The 25321-nt window shown below is 37.4% G+C and overlaps 1 protein-coding gene across 1 annotated transcript; it reads right to left on the minus strand.

Moving 5' to 3' along the window:
• Positions 1 to 432: 432 nt before the first annotated feature.
• Positions 433 to 20948, minus strand: LOC140233959 (flavin-containing monooxygenase 5-like). The gene is made up of 9 exons (XM_072314047.1): positions 20834 to 20948; positions 17867 to 18130; positions 16079 to 16279; positions 15161 to 15216; positions 10694 to 10924; positions 9205 to 9370; positions 8542 to 8786; positions 6940 to 7214; positions 433 to 529 (listed from the first exon to the last, which is right to left on the minus strand). Exons 1-9 carry the CDS (start codon positions 20946 to 20948, stop codon positions 433 to 435), a joined length of 1650 nt encoding a protein of 549 aa, XP_072170148.1.
• Between the last annotated feature and the right edge of the window lie 4373 nt (positions 20949 to 25321).

A 25321-nucleotide genomic window follows, 5' to 3' on the forward strand; every position in this document is an offset into this window, starting at 1 on the left:
TCCAAGATGTATCCATCCAGTACCGACCACTATAAGTGAGACCGTTTATCACCTTCCAGGCGCTGCTCGGGGAGATTTTTACCCCACAGTCGCTGAGGCCCTGTCCTGTCGAGTAATTAAGCTGATCAAAGTCACAGGAGAACAACGCTTGAAAAGGGGAAAAAAAGGAAAGAAAGAAACAGGGATTAAATGCAACGAGTAAACAAATCCGAACAGAAAAAAAAACATTCAATTTTTATAAGAAACTTGTTATCTGTCTAAAGGAAAGAGTTCGGTAACGACAACACTGGGAGATTTAGACGAATCTACAATTGAAATGTTCCTCTTTTTTTGAAAATGTTAAGGAGGGGGGAAGAAGGAAGAGAAGGGAACAGAAAGAGAGGTGCTCGGCGGAATGGACTGGTCCTATACGGAAAGACAATAAGAATGACATCATGACAACTCGATACCTGTTTCAGCTACACCTGCGTGATAGTATGTCGTCTGCACCAAGACATAGAGGGCCACATTGAACTCCATGATGGACTCTCTGTCAAGTAGTTGTGGTTGATCAATCATTAACAGAGGAAAAACGTCCCCCAAAAGCTATCCAGACAGAAAGCTCAAATCACCAAAGACGGCAGGTCTGGACTTCAGCCGTGAATGTGCCAATCAAAGGCAGACTAACTTTCTGAAGGTTCAACTGGACTGAGTTCGCGGGCTCTATATCCCTCTTTGTCTCTTCAGAAATCCGTTTGGTTGAAAAAAAAAAAGTCGGAGGAACAATCGACGATGAGCGAAAGTGAGATTAAATTCTCCCTGTCTTCAAGTACATGCCATTATATTATACATCCTACAATGACTTCGATTCTTGGCCAGGCGTGCACACTCAAGGAAAATACTTGTGTACAAGTATGTCTTATGTGTCTTTCATCAATTTCTACACAGGACAGTGGGTATCCAAGTAGTTACTGGCTATACATTAGTTTAGGAAAATAGTGGTGATAGATCACTCTAGACGAGTTCCTGTAACTGTGATCACAATCCTAACCATCATTATTGGTAAAGTTCATCATCATTGTTATTTCTTTGATTGGCATCTCTCTAATCTTTCTTTAATCATCATCATCATAAGGTCTCCTTCATCAGGGTAACCCCTGCAGTGTTGTGACTGTTCTAGCAGAGGGTCCTGCCATTGTCATTACCCTAGCGTTTCCAGGTACCCATTACACCTGGGTCGAGAGGGACATCGTGGGTAAAAAAAAACAAAAAAAAAACATCTTATACAAGGACGTAAACACAGAGCGGGATTCGAACTCGGGTTCTCTGATTAGGGGGTCGAAAGTCTTATCCACTATGCCATAGCACCCCCATTATGTGACATCTTCACTATTCAATCACCATCCATTCAAAAATGGCATCTATGACCACATGAAGAGGAACTAATAGATCCAACCGAGATGTCGCAATGGTTGGGTCTAATGGGTGCAATGAGAGAGATATCTGCATTTCCTTTAGTATAAATTGTCAAATTCGAAGTAAATAACAAAAACAGACAAAAGGACCGGTAAGTCACAAATGTGTGAATAAGGGTGAGATTAGAGCCTTTAGCAAAGACTAGATTTTTTTTGTTGTTGTTGAAAAGACGACATGCGAATACCATGGGCAATGTTATCATCATTAACGTCGTTCAAGGAATCCTCTGCATATAAGAATATGAATGTAACGTCTAAGAGCCGATGTCATCGTAATGTTGCACTCGAACCATCACTCCTTACAGAATTTTGGGTTTAGTTTGGCATCCTTTGTATGGAAACATACGCACATCACGTACACCCACATACACACAAACAGGCACACACACACCTCCACGCACATTACACACATAAATAAGCAAACAACACTATAACCTATATTTTTGTTCAAGAGACAGAGATGATTATTGAATGTTAATATATATATATATATACTTGATATAATGAATACCCGAAGTATTCGAATATTTAATGGTGACGTCTGATTCAACAAGAACACACGTTCCACATAAACCCATTGTATATCATTCAAATAACTTGATCACAAACATGCTTTTCCATCTTCCCCTTATTTATTATCCAAAGTACATTCAAGAGGCAGATAAAACAACCCAAAAAAAACAACAACAAACAAACAAACAAACAAACACTCAGTGGTGTCATTATCAACTTCTCCTGAAACTTTCATCATAATTAACGGTTCGAGTTATTTTGCAAACAGACATAGCCAACTAACCCAGACAAGTCAACGCCGACAAACGCATAACTTCCTCGGCGGAAGTAATAATGTTCACGATAAGTTTATTTTTATACACACTCAAGACTGCCGAATGTATCTTCATTGTACGTAAACTTTAGACAATTGTGATGCAAATTTCTACTTACAGTTTCTGCGACCTATCTGATGGTTTCGAAAGCTGCTTTGCGTTTGTTTATATTGCTCTCTTCCATTTTTTCTTTTAGCAGCTTTCCCTCCCCGGGTTTTTTTTTTTTTTTTTTTTTTTTTGTTCATGTGGTTCAGGCAATAATCTTAAACGGGGAGATAGGGGAGATAGTAATTATGATAATTGTCATTATTCCTTGTAATGCATTTAGTTAGTCCCCACAAGGGTTCCCCAATAATCTTGCTAAATACTGTATGTCTCCCATACTGATATACAAAGTCTATCTCTATCTCTATTCCTCTATTTCTCTCTTTCTCTCTCTCTCTCTCTCTGTCTGGCTTGAATGTTTTTATCCCCTCTTATAATTTGATCCGTCTTGTTTATATGATAGCTCTTCAAAGCTCAAACGTCAAAGTTCAAATTCATTTTCATTTCCATTAAATACACAGATAAAATTATATAAAATGTATAAGCAGAACATATTTTTAATAATTGAAAAAAACCCCTTAAATTAACAAAATTCCTATGTGTGATAATGAGTAACCAAATGAAGAAAAGATAATTGTATTTTTTTATTTTTGAATAATAATAGTACAAATTAAGTAAGGATTGGAATGGAAATGGAGGATCCTACTAAAAAACAAAGCTTGTACGATATAATATGGGACCCTCACAAAAATACTTAAGAGAACGAATAATGAATTATTGAAACTACTAACAGATATCACACAAATCAAAGAAATCAATGTCAACTGACATGAGATCAAATCAGATCAAAGAAAAAAAAAGAGAATAGGAAACTACAACACGTGCCATCGTGGACACAAGCAGACGGGATTCCATGATGTAAGAGTAATGATAAAATACAACCTGGATTGAATATATCGCAAAGAATCATGTGCATATACCAGTAAGAATGCAGAAAGGTGGACTTAAAAGAAGGAGAGAATAGACACAGTGGTATATACGGTACAATTACAGGAACATCTGAAGAGATTATATTTCTCTAAAAAAAAAAGATTTATATGTAATTGTTTGATGTTTAAAGAAATTTGATTTTGATTTATATGATGAAACGAACCTAATTCGGTTTTTGTATAAGATTTCAATAAAAATAATTTTTATTAAATCTTGAAAGATCTGATATCATATTGTTATGAAGTGAGTTCCAATACTTTGGCCGATCGTAAATGAAGGTATTCTGAGCCACTTAAGTTCTCAAAAATGGTAAATTGAAGTCATTCCATCCCTTGTTGGATAATTGTGAATGGACTGATTTCTTCTATACTTTATTTCAAATATATGTGGAAGATTATTTTTATCATAATTATACATAGATTGTCCTAAGTTGAACACATACAGATCTTCAATTTTTCAACATTTTATGTTAAAAAAATAACGGGTTAGTACAACGTAGGAGACAGAAATGCAGTATGACATGATACAGAGTGACTTCTTTCGTAATAGAAATAATTTGTCTAAGAGTGATTGATATATATTTTCTCACAGTATCAATCTACACTATAGCACCAGAGAAAGACAAAGTATATCGAGCACCGGAGGGGATGTAACCAGAGCAGATCGAGAGTGCACTTAAAGCATGAAATATCTGCTTGAGTAGTGTTGAGGTTGAAATGTATACTTCGAAAACAAGGTGCTTGCTTTTTACCCTTTCTCTTTTCGCCCTTTCTATTATTGGTCATAAGTGGTATTTTTAATGTGTCTCAGTTTCTAGTAATCTCACAATAGATATATTGAATCAACATGCATTCAGCAGTCAGTCACCTCACAAGTCTCACTAAAGTCTCATTAAAATCTCATAGTAAAGTTCATACCACTTCTATGTATTTTCACTTCACAACAAATCAGTGTATTTTGTAGACGATTAGAGTTCTTTTCTTCATATGGTTATGGCCATATTAGTGCCTCCACTTTTTAATTTTCGAATATCATCTCTACATAAATGACTGCTTCACAGAGGCTGCAACTGTGTAAGCATCATGACTTCATAATCAATGGTTCAATCAATTACTGTACTACATGCTCAAGTAAGCGTATAATACACGAACAATCGTATTTGTATTAAAGTAGGATTTACTTATCGTCAATATAGCAACATTAGATTCATGAACAGTAGATATTTCCATTGTACAAACCACACAAATAAACATATAACTTTTATCTCCGCCTATACCTTGAAACCCTATAAGTGCTATTTGCTCTCCTTTTTACATCTTCATTTATACTGACGGTCATATTTTCACATTTCTATTCACCTATAATTAGAAATAGCAGCATAAGTTCATGAATTATATTTCCATTGTATTAACTACAGAGATAAATGTCTCACTTTTATTTCTGCATATTATTATGCCTTTTCCTTATTTACATGTATCACATGGCATTATACGTTACTAGTATATTATTATACAAAAGATATACATTTCATTGCGTAGTTTTTATGTATTCCGCTACACTCGAATTCAAAAGTCATGTGAGACACCTTTAAAGAAAACCTTGTTGATACATTTCTATATCACTTACTAAGCAAACATAATTGATCCATTCATTTATTTTCTCCATTTCCAAAAGAAACATATAAATATTTTACAGAAATTGAATACATAAACTACGTTGCAATACATAGTAAAAAAAAATACAGAAAGTTTTAAAGGTTTGTACGGAAAAGCTGAAAATAGGGAGGAACGCTAAAAAACAGTGCTTGTAGGGTGCATCCCCCTCCACACACGTATAATACAACAAATTATATGACTGATATAGTGTTAAACATGAAAAAGGAAATACAAGAAAAGCCAAGATATGGAAACCTAAATAACTGGAAACAATCATCCTGGACAAATCCTTACACTAAGTCGCTGTCATGCAGGAAGAAAAAGGAAATTGTGTGTGTGTGCGTGTGTGTGTGTGAGAGAGAGAAAGAGAGGGAGAGAGGGGGAGAGAGAGGAAGGAAAGAGGGAGAGAGGGAGAGTTAGGAACATTAATAGGCATCCATTTTGTTGATATTATAAGAATAATCCCTATTGATGAAAAGAATTCTGAAATTTAAATATGGCAGGAAGTAGATGTAATATCATTTCAATGAAGAAAAAAAAAGCATGGAAATGCCATGTGGCATTATTACATGCAATCTATCGTCGGGGGTTTCACGAACCGACGCTATTTCGTTTTTGAGCGAAAATGCAATTCGGAGAAAATCGCGTTTAAAGATCTCACAAGATTTAGACAACGTTTTCAATGACTTTTCCTGTCTTGTGTGTGAAAATTTTGACAGGGTGATGAGAGTGGAAGTTGTTCTTCCTATCCATAGTGTAATTTTAGTGTGAATTCAAAAAATCTACGATATTTCTGTCTTCAAACTCACTGCGTCGGTTCGTAAACCCATCGTTTCTTGCGCGCACCATAGGTTATGTACTTAAGCGCGGGTCTCACGAACCGACGTTTACTAGTTGTATACGCCGGTTCGTGAGACCCGCGCTGTAGGGCCTTTCCCTTTGGATTTGGTATTCCGAACCGATGCAGCATTGTTTTTTCAAATATCGACAATTTCGGGTACTGTCGGTTTTTTCTTTGATATTTAGCTTGATATTATTTTTTTTTTCATCTGAAATTTTGTGATTTGGTAGAGTTTTGAATGCACTTTCATTTGGTACCAATATCTCAATTTTGAAAAATTTGACCAAAATCGAAATAGCGTCGGTTCGTGAAACCCCCGACGCTATATTGTGTTATGCCCAAGGCCATATTATGTACTTAAACAAGTATAATTACAGAAGAAATAACAATAAAAAATAACATGAAGTTGTTCTAAGTTTTGTGTTTTTGTTCCCTTCCTTCGGATTCAATACATCATGTTCAATGACAAGTGCCAGAAAAGATGTAATATCGATATGATCAAAAGAAAACAAGAAAGCAGCTAGAAATCTAAATTCATATGGGTTCCTTGATTTTCAACGTTTTAGGATAGCAGTATAATGAAAGAACAGGATTTCAGTGGTATTGATTATAATGGAACACAGTACATCACATACTCTCATGAATAGATTCAATACAAATTTTAAGTTTTATAATACATACTTATTCTTTGATTTTATTCCACTCAACCCAAGTGAAATTTTCATAATTTCAATAGTTCCAATAAATGAATTAAAATGAATTGAAATGAATTGAAATTGAATTGAAATTGAACAGAAAAGCGGCTGTCAACCTGACTTTATGATATCAAGATGAATTCAATTAACTTTACAAACGGAGTGATGGTAGTTACTGTATAACGATGGAACAAGAACACGTTCGTAACGACTTGTAATGCGATTGGCTGTTGCCAAGATTGTACCATTGACACCACAATATTTCAATGTTGTTTAACCTCTATCGCTGAGGAAAAGTCCCAGATATTATGGGTTAATCACTGCAATCAAACGTAATTCTTTAATGCTCTCCATTCCATTGAAACGAGATTTCAAAAGGAGATTGCACAGTACAGCCAAAATAGCAAACTGCACACGAACAAGAATCCCAACAACATTTGCGATGTAGGTTTGTCGGCATCCGGGCTTTTGTCATCGACGGATTTCGTGCGTGCCACGACCTTGGCGCGAGGTTCGTCGCGCGCTTGCAAAATGGCTGTGTGCGCACCAGACCATGCATTGGGTCCCACGAGTCGGTAGTACATGGGGTAGCAGGGGCCAAAAAGGTACTTGAACGGAAATCGGGGGTCGATTTTGAACAGATCGAGAAGGCGTGGTCGGCAGCCTACCTTTTCTGCCAGCATGTCCATGTACGGGATCGGGGGAAACTGCAGGTGAATCAAATCAGATAGAGAGAGACGATGAAATGAATAGAGAGACACTGAGAGAGAAGAAAAGAGAGAGATTGAAAGATAGATAGATAGATAGATAGATAGATGGGTGGATAGGTATATAGGTATATAGATAGATAGATAGATAGATAAGTATATAGATAGATATATAGGTATGATACACACATACATACATACATACATACATAGAGAGGAAGTGTGTGTACCAGCTCCTGAAGTGATATGAAGATTATTATGTAGGCGTACCCACGCAGAATGTCATGGAACTATGCAATACAAATGCATATTGACTTGTGTTGAGTCATGATACCCTCAACAGGACAGATAATGTGACCAAAGTTATAATTATATTGATATTAGCCATTGATTTTGTAATATTTTCAAACTATTTTTCTTTAGATTACTTGGATACTTGTTACTAATATGATTTACAACATACATTGCAGGGAAATATGCAAGTTATGCTCATTCTAAGGGAGGTTGATACATTCAAGTGTATTTTGTAAATGATTATTAGTGGTTGACAGAAGATGTCACTGACAGAATATTTTGCCAGGAAATGTTTTGTGGGCGTATCAAAGTAGTCTGGAGAAAAATAGTAGAAAACTTTATAAAAATTATGTATAGTACACATTTTAGACATTCTTTTGACCGCATAGATAAGTGGTGATCAGCAAGGGTATTTTGAACCAATACGAGCTAATATGCCTTTTCATTGCAGAGGTCCCTTTAACAATGTTTAAGACATAATGTTTAATTCGAGTGGAATATTCTTATGGGTAAAATCTGTGTACGGAAGCTCTCAATGAATTGTAGTGTATTTGCGCGATATGAGATGACTGCTATACAAGTGTATATGCACACACCTACATCGTGGGAGCATTTCAAGCGTTTTGTCAGATATTTTTATTGACAAAGTGTTATAAGCTACTAAAATCCTTGCATCTGCTTGGCTGAGAGGAAAATTTTGTTCGAAAAATTTGTCGGACAAAACGCTTCATGGAATGTCCCCACCCCCACATACTGCGAAATAATCCTCAACTCGCATAGCTGTATCACGTGACTGCTACATAAAGTGCTAAGTGCAAATTATGATAAAGTGGCGTACATTCAGTATGGTTGCTCGAGTCATCCCTACTTTGCAGACGTCAGAATCCATTCCATGCACACAGACAAATACACACACATACACACACATACACACACACACACACACACAACACACACACACACACACACCCATGTCCATCCATTCATGTGGTACTGAGTATTCAAATTATAAATATATCCCACTATAACTTACGAAGATTTTGTGCTTGCCAAAGAGCTTGAAGTACATCATTTTCCTCTTCGACACGTCCGCCAACATCTCCTCAGTCTTGGGTAGACTGATCAGCCCCTTGAAAACCCGGGTGGCCAGTCTTGCTTGCAACTCGTAGACCGGAGGCTGCGGCCCAAAGGCGATGACGTTGCCGATCAGGCCGATGGTGTGGTGGGCGAGACGAGGCGGAAAAATGTGCCAGTAAAGCTCCATGTTCTCATCGTCGTCTGCGTAGAGAGAGATAAAGGACGATCTTTCTCCTTTACATTATGTATATGAAGAGCTTGCTTCCAAAAGGCGCTAAATCCGTTCAGAATGATAGATCTACCATCTTTTGGAATATATATATATATATTATATATATATATATATATATATATATATATATATATATATATGTGCGTGTGTGTATTTGTGTGTGTATGTATTCATGATATAATCACCAACCTCGCCAAGGTCAAATCGAAAGGGAACAGGAAATATTCTTCGACCTACGCACTTGTAACTTAACATGTTGTAGCCATCCATTGTAGATATTTTTTTTTTCTTTGACAACGCCAATTGATCGACATGGTGGGAGGTTGACTTAGCCGAGATTGCAGTGAAATTTGACATAAACGAACTCAGATATATTTATAATCATACCATTAACGATGAATTTCTCCAAGAACGGGAATTTGACTTCAAACCCGGTTGCAAAGACAACAGCATCGACGTTGTCGACTTCGGAACCATCCGTGAAAACGACACCGGTCTCTGTAAACCGTGCCACGTTTGGTTTGGCCTTGAGAGCATCGCACCATATGCGAACCTGAAATTAGACACAGAAAAAGGGGAGATTCGTGCACATGAAACGGAAATGTACCAACCACGCCCACAGAAGGCTGCTCTGCGCATATTAGACGGTCGCCGATTCTATTCTACTGGCAGCACCAGACCTGCAGGGTTATTCAATAGGAAAAACACGTAATTCACGATATTGTCTCTTCCTTTGGAGGGGACTTGTCATCTTTTGTATCGTTAGCGTGTTTTAGCTGGCATTCAGTCCAGCTGACTTCCAATTATTGTGACTATGGCTCGATATTGAAAAAAAAATGTCACTGTATTATATAATATTTGACTGTTCACTAGAAGACCTTCTTAACAGGTATGGTTCAATCAGTGACCTTCGTCATACTTTTCTTTTACATGTATGTGTGTATTTCAACCCTCCGTTCAAGATCGTCTTAGAGCAAAAGCAGAAAACCAAACAAAAAAGTAAATTGCCCTGACATTTCTTTCTTGAATACAAGAGCCAGATGACCTTGCAATGACGTACGTGAGTTGCGGGTAGGATTTTCATTTTGATCATTATCATTATTATTACCCTTATTGTTTCTACTGATGAATGAAAACCGGCACGCCCATCGAAGCTTAAGAATGTCTTCGTGACAATTTGCTTTTTCGGCCGGTATCTGGCAAATAATGTGAGCTTTCTGCTGACACTGTGCCAAGTCTAATTTAAAAAAAAAAAAAAAAAAAAAAAGATTACATGGGAGGGCGGAGGGCTATTATTTTTTCAAAGAAATTATCATTTCTGTTTCTCATCTCCACAGTCTTTGTTAGCTGCCATACTACTCGCAAAACGATTCGTACTTTAGCCCCGCCCATTAAGGACCACATTTTGCACAAACAAGATGTCAATAGCAATGGTAAAGACAATATGACACATTCTTTATTTCATAAAAGTGCCGTTTCCTGTTGTAAGAGTTTGAGACATACGAGTGCAAGCGAGTTTGCTGGTTTCATTTGTCCATCTGAGAGAATGCCTGGGTGGCCAATAATTATATAGCTGCACTAACTGGTCTTCCTTGGGGCTCAGGTTGTACGCGAGGCCTGACCGCTTCACCGGGTCATGCACCCTGTACTTATGGATTAACGAACGAAGAGTTTTTTTTCTTCTTCTTCTTCTTTTTTTCGTGCGAGATGAGTAGTGACTCTATCACACTAGGGACCTCGGTTTTATATCTTATCCGAGGGATAGAATGGCAAATAGGGCGCCAAGATCAGCTGCGATCAGTAATGCGTAAAAAAAAAAAAAATAAAAGCATGAAAAAAAAAATAACACGGAAGAGCAAAAGCGGGTCAGCTTTACCCCTATCTCGTCGTTGATCATGACGTTTGTCGACTGGAAGAGCGGTCTCTCCGACTGCAGTCCGAGGCTCTTGAAGTTCAGTCTCTGTCGGAGCACTGTCCCAATGATCATTCGGCGGACACTCACAGGCAGCAGCCCCCAGACGCGGCGGGTCAGGAAGGCGTCGATCGGGGTGCTTCCTGGACCCTGGCGCGGAAATACCCATGTACCACCCCTCATAGCCAGGAATGTCTGCAAGGAGCGAGTGGATATAGACTGTTGGTGACTAGACACAAATACGCACTCATTTACAAACGGAAGTAAGCCTAACTTTGTCTCGCACCCAGACTTAAGCCCCGTTTTAACAGAGCCTTTCAAACTAAAGTTACCGCGATAACATCCGTGTGACGTCCGGAAAATCTCTCCTTTTTTTCTTCTTCTTTTTTTTTTCTTTTACCCAGCATGCCTGTCAAAACAATCCCCGCAAAATGTTGGACGTTGTCGCGGTAACAAATTCTGCCCTGGCCAGGCTACGGTAACTACCCCGACATTATACCCTGACATCACCACAACATTATCCCGACAACCTTTCTACTAGAAGGCACTAGCGCTAACATTCCTTTGATACACTAAACACGCATGTGCGACATTGCAGACAGAGAGAGATTGACACGTCACGCGCCTATCACTTGCATGGATCGTAGCCATGCACTGATCTCTATGTAGTTCAGATTGGTGATTGTAACCACGTTTTTGTTTGTTTGTTTGTTTGTTTGTTTTTGTTTATGATACAGACATGATTGCTTACCTATATACAGTAGATGCGCACAATCTAGCAAAATAGGTGGCGCTGGCCGGTGGGCGGGGTTGTCGCATCGTTGGACCAACCCTGACCCTCCCATCCCCCCGTCCCCCAAAACACACACACACACACCCCATCGCCGACTCATTTTGGTGTTTGTCTATTGAAATGGTACCCCTTGCCCGAGGCAAGGAATGTTGTTCTCCGGACGGTTGTCGCGACGTTGTCGTGGTAAGGTCCGTTAAAACAGGGCTCTGGAGAGCGTGGGCGACAAAATGGTAGGGAGTATCAGTTTTATTAATTTTGGTTTGGTAATACTCGGGGGTCCCGGACCTTTTTGTTTGGTTGGTTGGTTTTGTTGTTGTTTTTGTTTCTTTTCCAAGGTGAGGTTTCTGCAGGTCATTCTTGGTACCCTTATGAGCGCTCCCCCCCCCCCCTCCTGTTCCATGGAACCTATTTGTATCTTCCCTTTCCCAGACAGAGTAACAAATAGATGCTAATTAAGTACTAAGAAGGAAAGTCCAAAATACAAAATGATCCAGGAATTGATGGAACTCGTTTCGTCTATATAGATGTAGTTCATCGACTTTGCTGCTGTCGTATCCTTACCTCCATGTAGTTGACTTGCCAATCTTGCCTATTTAATTTGCGATTTTCGAATTGTTATGATATAAGCCTCCTTGGAGGTGTGTGTGTGTGTGTGTGTATGTGTGTGTTGTTATTGCTCCTGTTGTTGTTGTTGTAACAGCGAGCTTGTGTGTCACCATGTTCCGTCCTGGGCCAGTCGCTTTCAGAGATTTAACAACCTAACTTCTCTTCCTTAGGATGTGTATTGGCTTCATGAATTTAAATGACTCGTCTATTCATCTTCTCATTCTAAAAGTTATATCAGTGAGTTCGGACATCACTTTACTAAATCACTACCAAGCAGAATGTAACTGCCTAACTGCAGGTACAGATAGCTAAATACTTAACAGTGATCGGGGGGGGGGGGGCGCACCGGGCGCGCGCCCTCTTATTTTTTTCCTAAAACAAAAGAAATCAAAAGAAATAAAATGGATGAGGCGCGTTCGTCCCCGTCGAATTTCGTAAAGGCGCCCCCTCCTCCCACCCTAAAGGGAACCAAAATCCAAATAGCGATGTGGATTGAGTGAAAGCAGCAATATTAGTAGAACACATTAGTGAAAGTTTGAGGAAAATTGGACAATCGATGAAAAAGTTATGAATTTTTAAAGTTTTGGTGTTGGAACCGCTGGATGAGGAGACTACTAGAGGTTATTATGACGTATGAGTGGACAACCAAATAAAGAGAATATAAAGGGAATTCCACAAAAATTCATTTTTCATGAAAATTACAAATTCCATCAACTTGATACTGACATATGTTAAGGGTAGCAATTATTCCCCCTGCTTTCTAAAAGCGGTTAGTCAAGTGCTCATTCATAATGCTAGAAAAGTGAATTTTTGTGGAATTTTGTTTATATTTTCTTTATATTGTTGTCCACTCATACGTCATAACCTCTGGTAGTCTCCTCATCCAGCGGTTCCAACACCAAAACTTTAGATATTCAATTCAGTTTTTTTCAATTCAATTGCAATTTATTTTCATATTTCTCGATGAAAAAATACATCAAATATAACAAAATTAAATGAAGTACATGATATGAAGCTGGAGACATACATAAAATATTGCAAATATATAAAACATATAGTGGTCGATCTATGAGGTTTGGAATCTGTGAAAAAATGCTAAAGAAATATGAAGGAACCTACTTAAAAGCGAGCTTGTTGAGCGTAGGTCCCAATTAAAATCGAGTTAAAGATTAAGATGGGGAGCACGGATACATCAATGACCGAAACATAGAGAAAAAAAAAAGTACAATTATACAGTTATATAGCAAATTCTTCTCAAATGCAGATTTGGGGTCGGATAAGCCACATGCTGTAGGCTGATGAACCATTGTCGTTCTGGCAATAATAACAATATGACTCAATATATAATAACAATGATACGGTTTAGAAAGTATTAGAAATTTATACGTTGCGTGTATTAAGGAGGGAACACATGCATCTGCAAATTCCCCCCCCCCCAAAAAAAAAAGACATTCAACAACCAGTTACAAGGCAGGGAAAATTGAAATACCAGCTGTTACCTCGCCCAACTGTCTTAAAGAAGGAAGAATATACAATAGGTCATAAACACAGTGACAGAATTTGAGGGCACAAACAGCTGGTTTACCATGACAACTACTCTGGAGTACAGTACAGCTGGATAGTCCTGTACAGCACAAAACAGATTTCAATGAGCTGAATTAATGTAATTATTCAATAAATACTGTCTTAATTTGCATTTAAAGGATGATAGTGAAAAACAACCTGTGAGTTCAGAGGGGAGATCGTTCCAATATTTCGGTCCCGCATACATAATTGTTTTCATTGCGAAAATTGTTCGAGTACGTGGAAGGTGATAAGCGTCCCGTTGGCGGGTGGGATAATTGTGAACTGAGTAGTTTCTTTTGAACATGTGAAGAAAAACATCAGGAAGATCATTCGTGGAGTATTTATACATAAAAATACCTAGGTTGTAATCAAACGAGTCAGTTAATTTCAAAATTCTATTCTTGTGAAAAAAATTCATTAGTATGAGATAGATATCCGGCGTTATTGATAATTCTGATGGCGCGTTTTTGGAGAAGAAAAAGCGAATCAAGCAAAAATCTGGACGAATTTCCCCATGCGAGAATTCCATAGTTGAGGTAAGGGGAAATCATTCTTGAGTATATAATTTGTAATATATGTATGGGGACAAATATTTCAGCTTATTTAGAATTCCTATGTTTCTGGACAAAATTTTACTTAAATAATTAATATGGGTTTTCCAGGATAGATCACTATCAATGTAAAGTCCTGGAAACTTGATACTATCTACCTGGTTTAAATTGATGCCATTGATCTTAACATAATCAGAAACAGAGTGCAGAGAATTGCTGAACAGCATATAATGCGTCTTATCAATCCTTAATGACAACTTATTTGCGTAGATCCAGGACTGAACAAGTTTCAGTTCATTGTTTAACATTATGTATAAGCGTGTTAGAGTTATGATGTGAAAGAAATAAATTTGTGTCATCAGCAAAGCATATGAAAGAATCGTTTATGTACAAAATAAATAATAATGGGCCAAGTAGGGAACCCTAGGGGACACCACAAGAAGTTGTTTTCAAGAGACTCATGACCGTTTAAATAAACATATTGCTTTCTATTAGTAAGGTAGTCTTTAAACCAATCTAGAGCTGTCCCATGAATGCCGTAATGGCTTAACTTATAAAGCAAAATATCATGGTCTATCGTATCGAACGCTTTCGAGAAGTCGAGAAAAACACCAATGGTATGGGAAGCGTCGTCTAAGGCATTCATATTCATAACTTTTGCATCGATTGTTCAATTTTCCTCAAACTTTCACTAATGTGTTCTACTAATATTGCTGCTTTCACTCAATCCACATTGCTCTTTGGGTTTTGGTTCCAGACACACTCATACAATGGTCATTAATGCATCCCGGATGATAGAAGGCTGTCATGCGGAACTTCTCAATTCTCAATTGAGAAATATCGTGTGATGCTATACATGATGTTTGACCAGTATATCATTCAGCATCATCGATCATTTATATAATATATTCTTACCCTCTTTGCATATCTACTGACGTCAACAGCAACGTCACCAGCCGAATGGGAGCCCCCTTGTATGAGAAAACAAAACAAAACGAAAAAACAAGGAAATGAAAGAATAATTGTAATGTACAAAAGTCGGGACGGAAAGTTGTTAGACAAATTTGAAAACTTTTAGGGAATGAAGAAGTACTCATTTGTGGCTGGTGTCAACAGAGGGGGCTGTATCGCCCAGTGCAATTCTACCAGATTAGGTAGTAGGAGAGTGGATCATATTCACCGGTCGCTTATTTTTTGTCGCTCTGAATTCCGTACTCAGAGGATGACATTTTTGTTCAAAATATCACCAGATATTCACAGAGTCCAGACAATTTCAAATTTTGCAGACTTATGTAAATTATTCACTCCGATTTTTGGAAAATAGAATTGAATTCAACCCTTCTACAAAAAGTTATCTTTTAACGCGATGTAAAATCGCATTATTTTTCCGGACATGATGTTCGTAATGGAATAATGACGTCTTTCACATCTTATTCATGCATCAGAATCACAATTCATACCCACGACTCACCGCATACACTTTGTACCGAGCGGAAGACAAAAAAAAAATAATAATAAAAAAAAATCGGCATATGGCATATGAGGCTCAAATGTCGTATTTTACGGTAAAAGGTCTAACATGAACATTTCGAACAATGCGCGCCATAAAATCTTCTTCTGAATATGAGGTGAAATGTGAATTTCACTGCAATAAAATGATTTCCATGAAATCACTTTTACTATACTACAGGGTTTTAATGCTACTTCCACTTCTAAATTCTGAATTTAATGACCACCCTAAAGATAATGATGCTTCATAAATGTCGAACAAAAATATACAAAGAAAGAAAAAACAACAAGATGACCGGATATACTGTCACGAAGACGGCTTACCAATGACTACCACTGTCTTTCCGGCAAATTTCTGGCCATTCTTGAAATCGCCGCTGTGCTCGATCTCCCCACGGTAGTCTGAGAGTCCCGGAAAGTGTGGGATATGACAGTGTGTGTGCCTCCCCGAGCAGACTAGTACAGCGCTGAACACTTCATCCTGTGGGTCACTACCCACCCGTTGACTTGTAACTTTCCATTGGCCTGACGAGACACAAACATAATCATTCTATATTACACACATATATATATAGACACAAATATATTACATATTTAATTCATACGTATAAAAAATTATGTACCGTGTATACGCATATTTATATTAACTGTATATTTGTAGCTTCAAGTGTGAAAACCATTTTATTACAAATTGCTGGTATTGTATGGTGGGTACAAAGAGTTCAGCTAAGAGTGAGGTTGACCTATATGGTACAGCGGAAAGAGTAATAGATATTAAAATTGTTTATTATTCTTTCCGCTGAATAGAAAAAGAATACATAAACTTGTTGTTTTTATTGGTATGTTGTTGTTTTTTGATCTGTCATAGGAGGGCGATTTTTTTTTATTCATTTTAACAGACAATAAAGGACATGTGTCCTGTCCTAGTATCTATTTTATTACTTTTTAGTGGACGGTAATGTCAGGTGAAAGTCGTGATAGGTGAAAATTCTTGAACCTATCACAGCCTCCAAAAGAGTTATAGCGACCGCAGTGATTTGATTGACAGAAACTATTGCTACCAGCAGAGTTTTACTTCATGCCTATCAAAATGGCATGCCAACCTGAGCAAACGTATACAGTGATATTTCTATTATCATTCGGGGGATCAGTTCAAATATAAACATATCTATATCCCAGTGTACGATGCAGGGTAGATTTAGTGAAAAGAAAAAACCCAAAAACACAGATTCCATTCCTCACCTGAATTAAAACGATAGAAACTGTCCTCCTAGAAAAAAAAAAAAATCTGTATTGATTTGCGATTAACAGCCTATTATACAATCATTATTGTCTTTCTCATTGTTTGTACATCACTTACTGAATATTTATTTACATTCCAGTTTGTGATTTTCGTCAAAATTCATTTGTTTTCTTGAAATTATTCAAGACCTTTGTCCGCCATGTAACTCTTTCAGATTTGCCACAGAATTAAAAAAAAAAACAAGAAAACAAACGAACCAAATCATTTTGATGAAAAGTAGCACATTTCTGTCATGAGAAATGGTTTCATTCTCCAATCTAGCATTTGTTCAAGAGAAAAATATATAGTATCATTATATATACTTCAGCTGAAGCTCCATAAAGAGCAAAACTGCGCAGGTAAATCTATGATACTTAGTGGGCGTATTTAAATTTCAGTGCTTTTAAAGATTCTTGTCTGCACAGTCAATTACGATACTCTCTAAAGCAACAAACAAACCAAAAATGAGGAGGCCCTGTTTATGGGAATAGGAACGTAAATTCATTTTAAAGATTACGGGGTAAAGACATCTCTGAGGACAGTTACTATTTGTCTTGTGCCCCCACCCCCCCCCCCCCCCCCGAAAGAGATTTAAGTTTTTCTGGTGCTGACAAACAAAAAAGAAAAAAAAAAACATAACACTTTTCTGGTGCCACTTCCGTTGTTAATTGACTGAAAAGAAAGAAAAAAACAACAACAACCTAAACAAACAAGCAAAACAAAATAACTAACTAGCTAACTAACAAAGCCTCTGGGGTAAGAAAAAAATGTGGGGCACTATTAAAGAGGGAGGGGGCAGGCTCTGAGGAGGGTGATGTTGTTTGACTCACCAGTGACTTCGAAGTCAGCAGTCGGTTCCACACGGAGCACTGAAGTGTTCAGTCGGATGTGCGGCTCGAGCCCGAAATTCTTGGCGTACCGCTGGTAGTACGACCAAACATCTCTTCCCTGGAGATACGTAGATCGCTCTCCGTCGAATGGGAAATCGCTGAAACACATCATGTGTTTGCAGGAGTTGGTGAGTAGGCAGTCGTAGACAGTAGCCGCCGGCCGGGCCGCAGTGGAGGTCTCGTCTCTCATTACCCACACACCCCCTGCAATTGTTCAAAATCAATCAGAAATGAAGACTTTCACCACAAAGCGGGTTTAGCGATATTTTAAAACATTCTTAAAGGACAAGTTCACCTTCATAGACATGTGGGTTGAGTGAATGCAGCAATATTAGTAAAACACATCAGTGAAAGTTTGAGGAAAATCGGATAATCCGTTCAAAAGCTATGAATTTTTGAAGTTTCTGCTCAGTCATGGCGGGATGAGAAGACTGCTATAGCTTGTGATGTCACATGTTTACACCGACATACAGAAAGAATAAAGAAAATTCAACATATTTCCATTTTTCTTGCATAACAAAACAATACTCGACTTATCTCTTTCAGAAGGCAGGGGGAATAATATTACCCTTAACATATGTCAGTAACAAGTCGAAGAAGTGTGCACTTTATTCAAAAAGTGAAGTTTTGTGAAATTCTCTTTCTATTTTCCTTATATTGTTGTACGCATGTGACATCACACACTTGCGTTACATTGTTGCTAGCATTATAATACCTTTCGCAGCAAGATCTTGACATTCATTTATCTCTGCCAGGAATTTCAGAGAGGAAGAGAGAGAGCCAACTTGCCAGTGAGTAATGACAATTGCCAGGTTTAAAGGGATGGATAGTATAGTGTTGGTTGAGACCTAATTTCAGGTTTCTAACATTTTTTTTTTTTGTTGGTGAGATAATGAGAAATCTAAGAGCGTGTAATTCTACGAGGAATTCAACGTTTATTTGATGAAAATTGGTTTTGAAATGGGTGAGATATCCAACAAAGAGCAATTCTAATAAAGTGTTGGACCTACACTTTATTACGATCGCTTTGTTTTACTTTGTTTTTGGATGTTTCAGTCATTCCAAACCCGATTTTCATCAAATAAACTTTGAATTCCTCTTAAAGTGGTATGCTCTGTACTATTTCATAAGTGTTTTCTTGGTATCTCGCAAAAAGTTAAAAGCCCAATTCTCATCTCCGCCAATACTGTACCATCCCTTTAACAAAATACCATCAACTCCATTGCCGGGAAAACAAACAAACAAACAAACAAACGAAGAAACAAATGGTGTTCTTCTTTGCCCAATATGGATATCATCATATGTATTTTTGCCACTGTATAAATATGCCAATCTCATAGTATTCATGGTATTGGTTCATTTCATCAAATTCTGATACCTTACTGGCAATATTTGTTAATATTTCTTTTCCCATTTTCCTCATTTGAGGTACATGTACATTGTATGCCATTAAGCTTTACATGTTTACAATTGAAGAGTTTGTTTGCAAAAACCGATAAGTCCATTTTTGAAGATTTTGAAGTACGGTCTCTCTAATAAAGTACAAAATAATACCTTTTAAATGATACATTGGTCACTACATATAAAGGTACATTTTTGAAGTTATGGTCAAAAGAAGCAAAAGTTTTCTTATTATTCTCTTTATTTTTCTGGACCTTTAATCGCAAATATCTCCATTTGGCAAATATGGACTTATCGGTTTTTGCAAACAAACCCTTCAATTGCTCAAAATCGACATCGGGATGTACCAAATACGTGCAACATGATTATTTTGACCAAAAAAAGAAAAAAAAAAGAAAAGAGAACATGAAAGGCACATACCAACCGAAAGCTACGCATTCTTTTAAATCCATTAATAATACTGTAATAGTTATCATCATTTTTTCGACCAGGTAAAGAGCATAGGATGGGTATCACAAACATGACAAAGATGAAACCAGTATTAGATAAGAGTTAGCATTTCAAAGAAAAATTGTATTCAGTAGACAAGGATATACTACTAAACTGGAATTCATGTGGATTGAAAAGCAGGCAAATAAGATCCACAGTTCTAATTCTGAACATAAAAGAATAATTGATTGTCTGTGTTTATACATGAAATATATATATATATATATATATATATATATATATATATATATATATAAGTAACAAAACTGGAACAAAGTTCATGCTGTATCACCAACGGTTTATTTCTGCACAGAAATAAACCGTTGGTGATACAGCATGAACTTTGTTCCAGTTTGCTACTTATCTTTTTATCTTGCCAACACGTGGATTACCTAATCAACATAATCTATATATATATATATATATATATATATATATATATATATATATATATATATATATATATAGCACAATGGGCGTTCCTCCGGAATATAACATTATACTCCACGAGTCTGTTATACATCTTAACAGCGTGAAACAACAGTTTAAAGGGGGTGGCTATAGCAACGGATCAGTGGGAATCAGTGGGAATGCTGTGGGATGATTGTTTCAATCCTTGAGGGATTCATTTAAGGGTACATCATACATCTATTGTTGTGTGAAAATTATTTGCTTCAGAATCGTGTCATATTCAAGTAATGTGCGGTTTAATCGCCCCGTCACTGTGCAGGCATGCTAACCTGGAAACATTAAACTCCACAATACTTGAATATGAATATGATTGTTCCAATCCTTGTGGGATTCATTTAAGAGTACATTATATATCTATTGTTGTGTGAAAATTATTTGCTTCATAATGGTGTCATATTCAAGTGAATTCAAATGAATCCCACAAGGATTGGAAAAATCATCCCCCAGCATTCCCACTGATTCACACTGATCAGTTACTACCCATCCATTTTAACTAACATCACGGGTAAGAAATCAAAATCAAAATCGAAATGATACGACGCTCACCATATTGGTCCGACTGCTCGAAACATACTGGTTCCAGCCCTTCTTCCAGACACGTCTTGGTACTCACTAAACCGCTGACGCCACCACCAATGATGGCAACTCGTGTAACAGGCATGTTGAACCTCAAGAAAACCGTGCTGACTGACAAAATCGCATTGCCAAATCGCGGCTCATTGCCGTCTATTTAAAGGCTGGCGAGCAATAAGACGATCCCAACGGAATTTGCATATTTAAATTACAAGGAACCAATTAACCCGTGTTTCGGTAATATCTCATTTTGCGCGTGCGTTCTCGGCCCTATACGCCACGGTTTTTTTTTTTTTTTTTTTCAATATTCGTTGTAGGACCTACACGTCTACTATGTCTAAATGTATGATCGTATGCAATAATTGTTAGCCCAAGGTAAAGCACTGAAATGGTAATAAAAATCATGCTTCAAAGGACTATATTAAATGGGTTAGTCAAATAGGGCCTACCGGTTAGTGATTGGCTAAACACAGTCACGTGATGGAGGCACATTCGTTATATTCGGCCATGGCGCACATTTTTGTAATGTTCTCACATGGGAAAACATTTTCACGTAACAAATGACAAGGTGTAGGACTGCGCGCGCACAGTGAATTTGGCTCTGCAACACGCGAGCGAGCGATCGAGTGCGTTGTGCTGGTGGCATGACGTTGTAATCAATGTATTTGACGTATTTGACTAACCCATGTAATATAACAGATGATGAATTTTGTTGTACCAAACGTTCCACCCTCAGGGTTTGAAATGCTATTTCGGGAGGCCATTAGTCCCTTGACTTCGTCTCGGGACTTATAACCTCCCTCAATAGCATTTCAAACCCTTCGGGTGGAACATTCGGTATGTTCCCTCCCCCGCCAGTCACCATCTATATAATGCAGTTCAAACGCCTTGTTTACGCGTATTCATTCATAACACTCTGAATATCACTGAGGTCTTAAATGTGTGTTAAATTATTATGTTACAACAGTTTTGTCCTGTATTTCTCCAGGTTAATTGGATACGCCCACAAAAACGCAACAAGAGCACTTCCAAGCCAAGATTCTGTCAGTGATATCATATCTATATTATCAATCACCCGTAAAGTACTTGCCTAATTCACGCAAGGATTGAAATGCTACCTCCCCTAGACTGAGGATAACTTGCATGCTTTCCTGCAATGTCTTTTCTATGTCATACAAACGTGGAAACAGCCATTTTCTGACAAAAAGTATAGAAAATAGGTCGCATAAAAAGGAATATTCTTGAAGATATGATTAAGAAAATTCCTTGATTAATAGTTTCTTACAAATTTGGTTGATTTGCAGCATCTTTGATAGGAAATATCTCAAACTAACTCTCTTTGCAATCAAAGTCTTTAATTCTCTATTATAAAGCGTCACACTCCTCAAGAACGCTTGGAAATCACCGTCCTCCTATAATATCCTTCGCCCTTGACATCATTCTGTAGAATCCCAGCATGCGTGCATGTTGGACCATGTTCTGATATGTGTCCTGTTGTGTCAGCTCTTTTCCTGTAATATTGTTTACAGTCCTTCTGTCTCTTCATACGACATTCCTCGTTCTTTTTGTATGTTTGTTTTTCCCTTCTCTCGTATCCATTTTCATTCCTGCTTCCACGCACTGTCTGTACCTTTTTGCTGCGTATACCTGGTCCTGAAAAACAAAAAAAAAAACAAAAAAAAAAAAACAAAACAAAACAACTAGCCCTAAAAATGAGTATCTGAATATAAGAACGACCCATTTCTGGTGGTCACTGACCAGGGACGCTAACCTGGAAGCATTAAACTGCACATTACTTGAATATGAGACCATTCTGAAGCAAATCATTTTCACACAACAATAGATATACAATGAACTCTTAAATGAATCCCATAAGGATTGGAACAATCATCTCCCAGCATTTCCACTGATTCCCACTGATCAGTTACTAGCCTTCCCCTTTAACATTCACCTCGATTACGATTCAATTACTGCTCCCAAATTTCTCCGAAATAATGTAGCAAAGAAGGACAAAACGCCGTCAAAAGGAAACAAACAAAATGCAAAAGATGAACCTCTGAACCAGTACACTCCAAAGCATTTGCCATACTCGGAAAATAGCTTTATGAATACTGCACGTAATTAGCTTCTTTCTTTTTTTTTTCAGGTAGTTTATAGGAGATAGATTGTCTACCAGACATCAGGCATTTGAAAATTTATGTACATGCCTCTCCTAGTGTGTGGTTGTGGCAGTTGTGCGGGCCTGCAGGTGGACTAGGAAAGAAGGGAAGGGATTCCCCCTTAGCAAACACCAGTTGACGCCCGTAATTAACCCCAGTGACTCACCTTCACTGCTATCGAGCTACGACGCAAAGATTGAGACTGCACCTATACACTATGAAAATATAATTCATTATTAGAAATAATTAATACCAGTAAGTATTCTTCAAATTAGAAAAAAAAGAAGAAGTTGCTTTAAAGGTTTATTATAAACGACTGATACCATTTCCGTTTGGGGTCAATGGCACGCAAAATGTTTCCTTTTTCAGGAATGATAAAAGATATGACGGAGACTCATTCGTACTTGAAAAAAGAGAGGGAGAAGATCATTGAGAAGGTTGCAGTAAAAAAAAAAGTAATAATAATTCTTTGGAAAGTTCGTTGGAACGGTACTCTGTAAAACCAGGAAAAAGAAACAAAACAAAACAAAACAAAACAAAACGAAAAACACCGACACTCCCTGGTCATACAGCCCACGAGCTACACATTATACGTGAGCCCATGAGCTCGGCTTAAAGTAAGATAGACCCACAAGCTATATAGAGTCCATCAGCTCGACATTTGTCAAATAAGGCCAAGTTAGCTCGACACTTGGCAAATTAGGCCCACGAGTTGGACACTAGGCAAAGAAAAAGAAAGCCCATTGGCTGGACACCAGGTTAAAAGACCCACGTACTTTACACTAGGCAAATTAGGCGAATTAGTCGAACGCTCGACTAGATTCCTGCTGGAATGAACACAATGCCCCACAGTGTAAAACAAAATTTGAACACATTGTAACCAAGGTGTGAAAGCCCATTCTCTTCACATTGTTAAATTCGACCGTTTGATCAAGATTTTATAGGTCTTTGAATTACGGACACATTGGGAATCATCAATTCACAGTGTGAAACAGAACATTACTATGTAAACACTGTAAAAACCGCACCACAGTGTGAAATCTCCTCCACACTTTTAAATTTAAGAGTATCTAAATAGTAAACAAACTCTAGACACTGTGTTTTTTCCAGCAGGCTGAACAGCGCCATCTATACGATAAATACGTATTTCTTTAGAGTGTTGCAAGAATAAAATAAGGGGAAAAAATCATTGATTGGAGGGCAGTTTCGTCATGCTATGGACGGGAGAACGTTATGAATTAATAATTTTATTTTCCTATAATATTTTGCTTTTCATGAACCTTTTCCCCCCTCTTGTCACTCCCCCACCTTAAAAAAAAAAAGATGGACAATTGCAAATTGCAAATACATATATAATATATAATGATAATAATAATAATAATGATAGTAATAACAGTAATAATGATAATAATAATAATAATAATAATAATAATAATAATAATAATAATAATATAATAATAATAATAATAATAATAATAATAATAATAATAACAATAACACAGTGCTTATATAGCGTACATCACTACCATCCATCAATGGACCGCACGGAATGAAACGGCCACGTCCAATCCTAGTCAGGTTTGTTTCATACAGGACCAGGCAATTAGTCATCTCAAATCGCCGTCGATATTGAAAGGCTCTGGTGTCGTCATACAAGAACATCCGACGAAAGTGAACCGCGAACTCCTCGGCAATGTACAAAAATACCCGAAAGTGGAAACTGCTTGGACAAGCGATGGTCGAGAGTGATTGTGAAGGTCAAAGCGACAAACAATAGAACTATAAACAGAATGATTTGCAACGCATCTTTTCTTCCCTCTAAAGCTTTCATGATTTGTATCCATGTGCTGACTTCATGTCGATTTCCCCCTCCAAATACGTCTGCTGTCCTTTTTTATTATCATATACTCGATGTCCTTTTGTAATAATTTTCTGCTTTTTCACATTTAGATGGTTCTTTTGTAGATATTGTATTTGTTTTTACATTCATACAAGGCATGCCCGTAAAATTTCCATGTGTTGTTTGTAGAAAATCGGTAAAAAATAATCAAAACGCTATGAGATGTGTGTATTGCGATAACTTATTCAGCATAATACAGAATTGGAAATGATTATTATCGAAATTAAACAAAATAAGAGCAAACCCATTTTTGTTATCAATTGGTACCGCCCTCCTAATTCTAAAGCCGAGGTATTTAATGATTTTAAAATTGTTATTAATAATATTGATAATCTAAATGTGGATTATCTTTTACTTGGAGATCTGAATTGTGATGCATTGAGTGACAGAAAGTCATGGCAA

This window comes from Diadema setosum, chromosome 10 (assembly GCF_964275005.1).
Source record: "Diadema setosum chromosome 10, eeDiaSeto1, whole genome shotgun sequence".
NCBI classification, from domain to species: Eukaryota; Metazoa; Echinodermata; class Echinoidea; order Diadematoida; family Diadematidae; genus Diadema; species Diadema setosum.

Excerpts from the sequence above, each read along its gene's own strand:
- LOC140233959 (XM_072314047.1), bottom strand. The coding sequence starts at position 20,948 with ATGCCTGTTACACGAGTTGCCATCATTGGTGGTGGCGTCAGCGGTTTA. Across the intron at positions 18,131-20,833 it reads CGAGCAGTCGGACCAATATG|GGGGTGTGTGGGTAATGAGA; the intron begins GTGAGCGTCGTA and ends GAACAATTGCAG. Across the intron at positions 9,371-10,693 it reads TGATCAACGACGAGATAGGG|GTTCGCATATGGTGCGATGC; the intron begins GTAAAGCTGACC and ends GTCTAATTTCAG.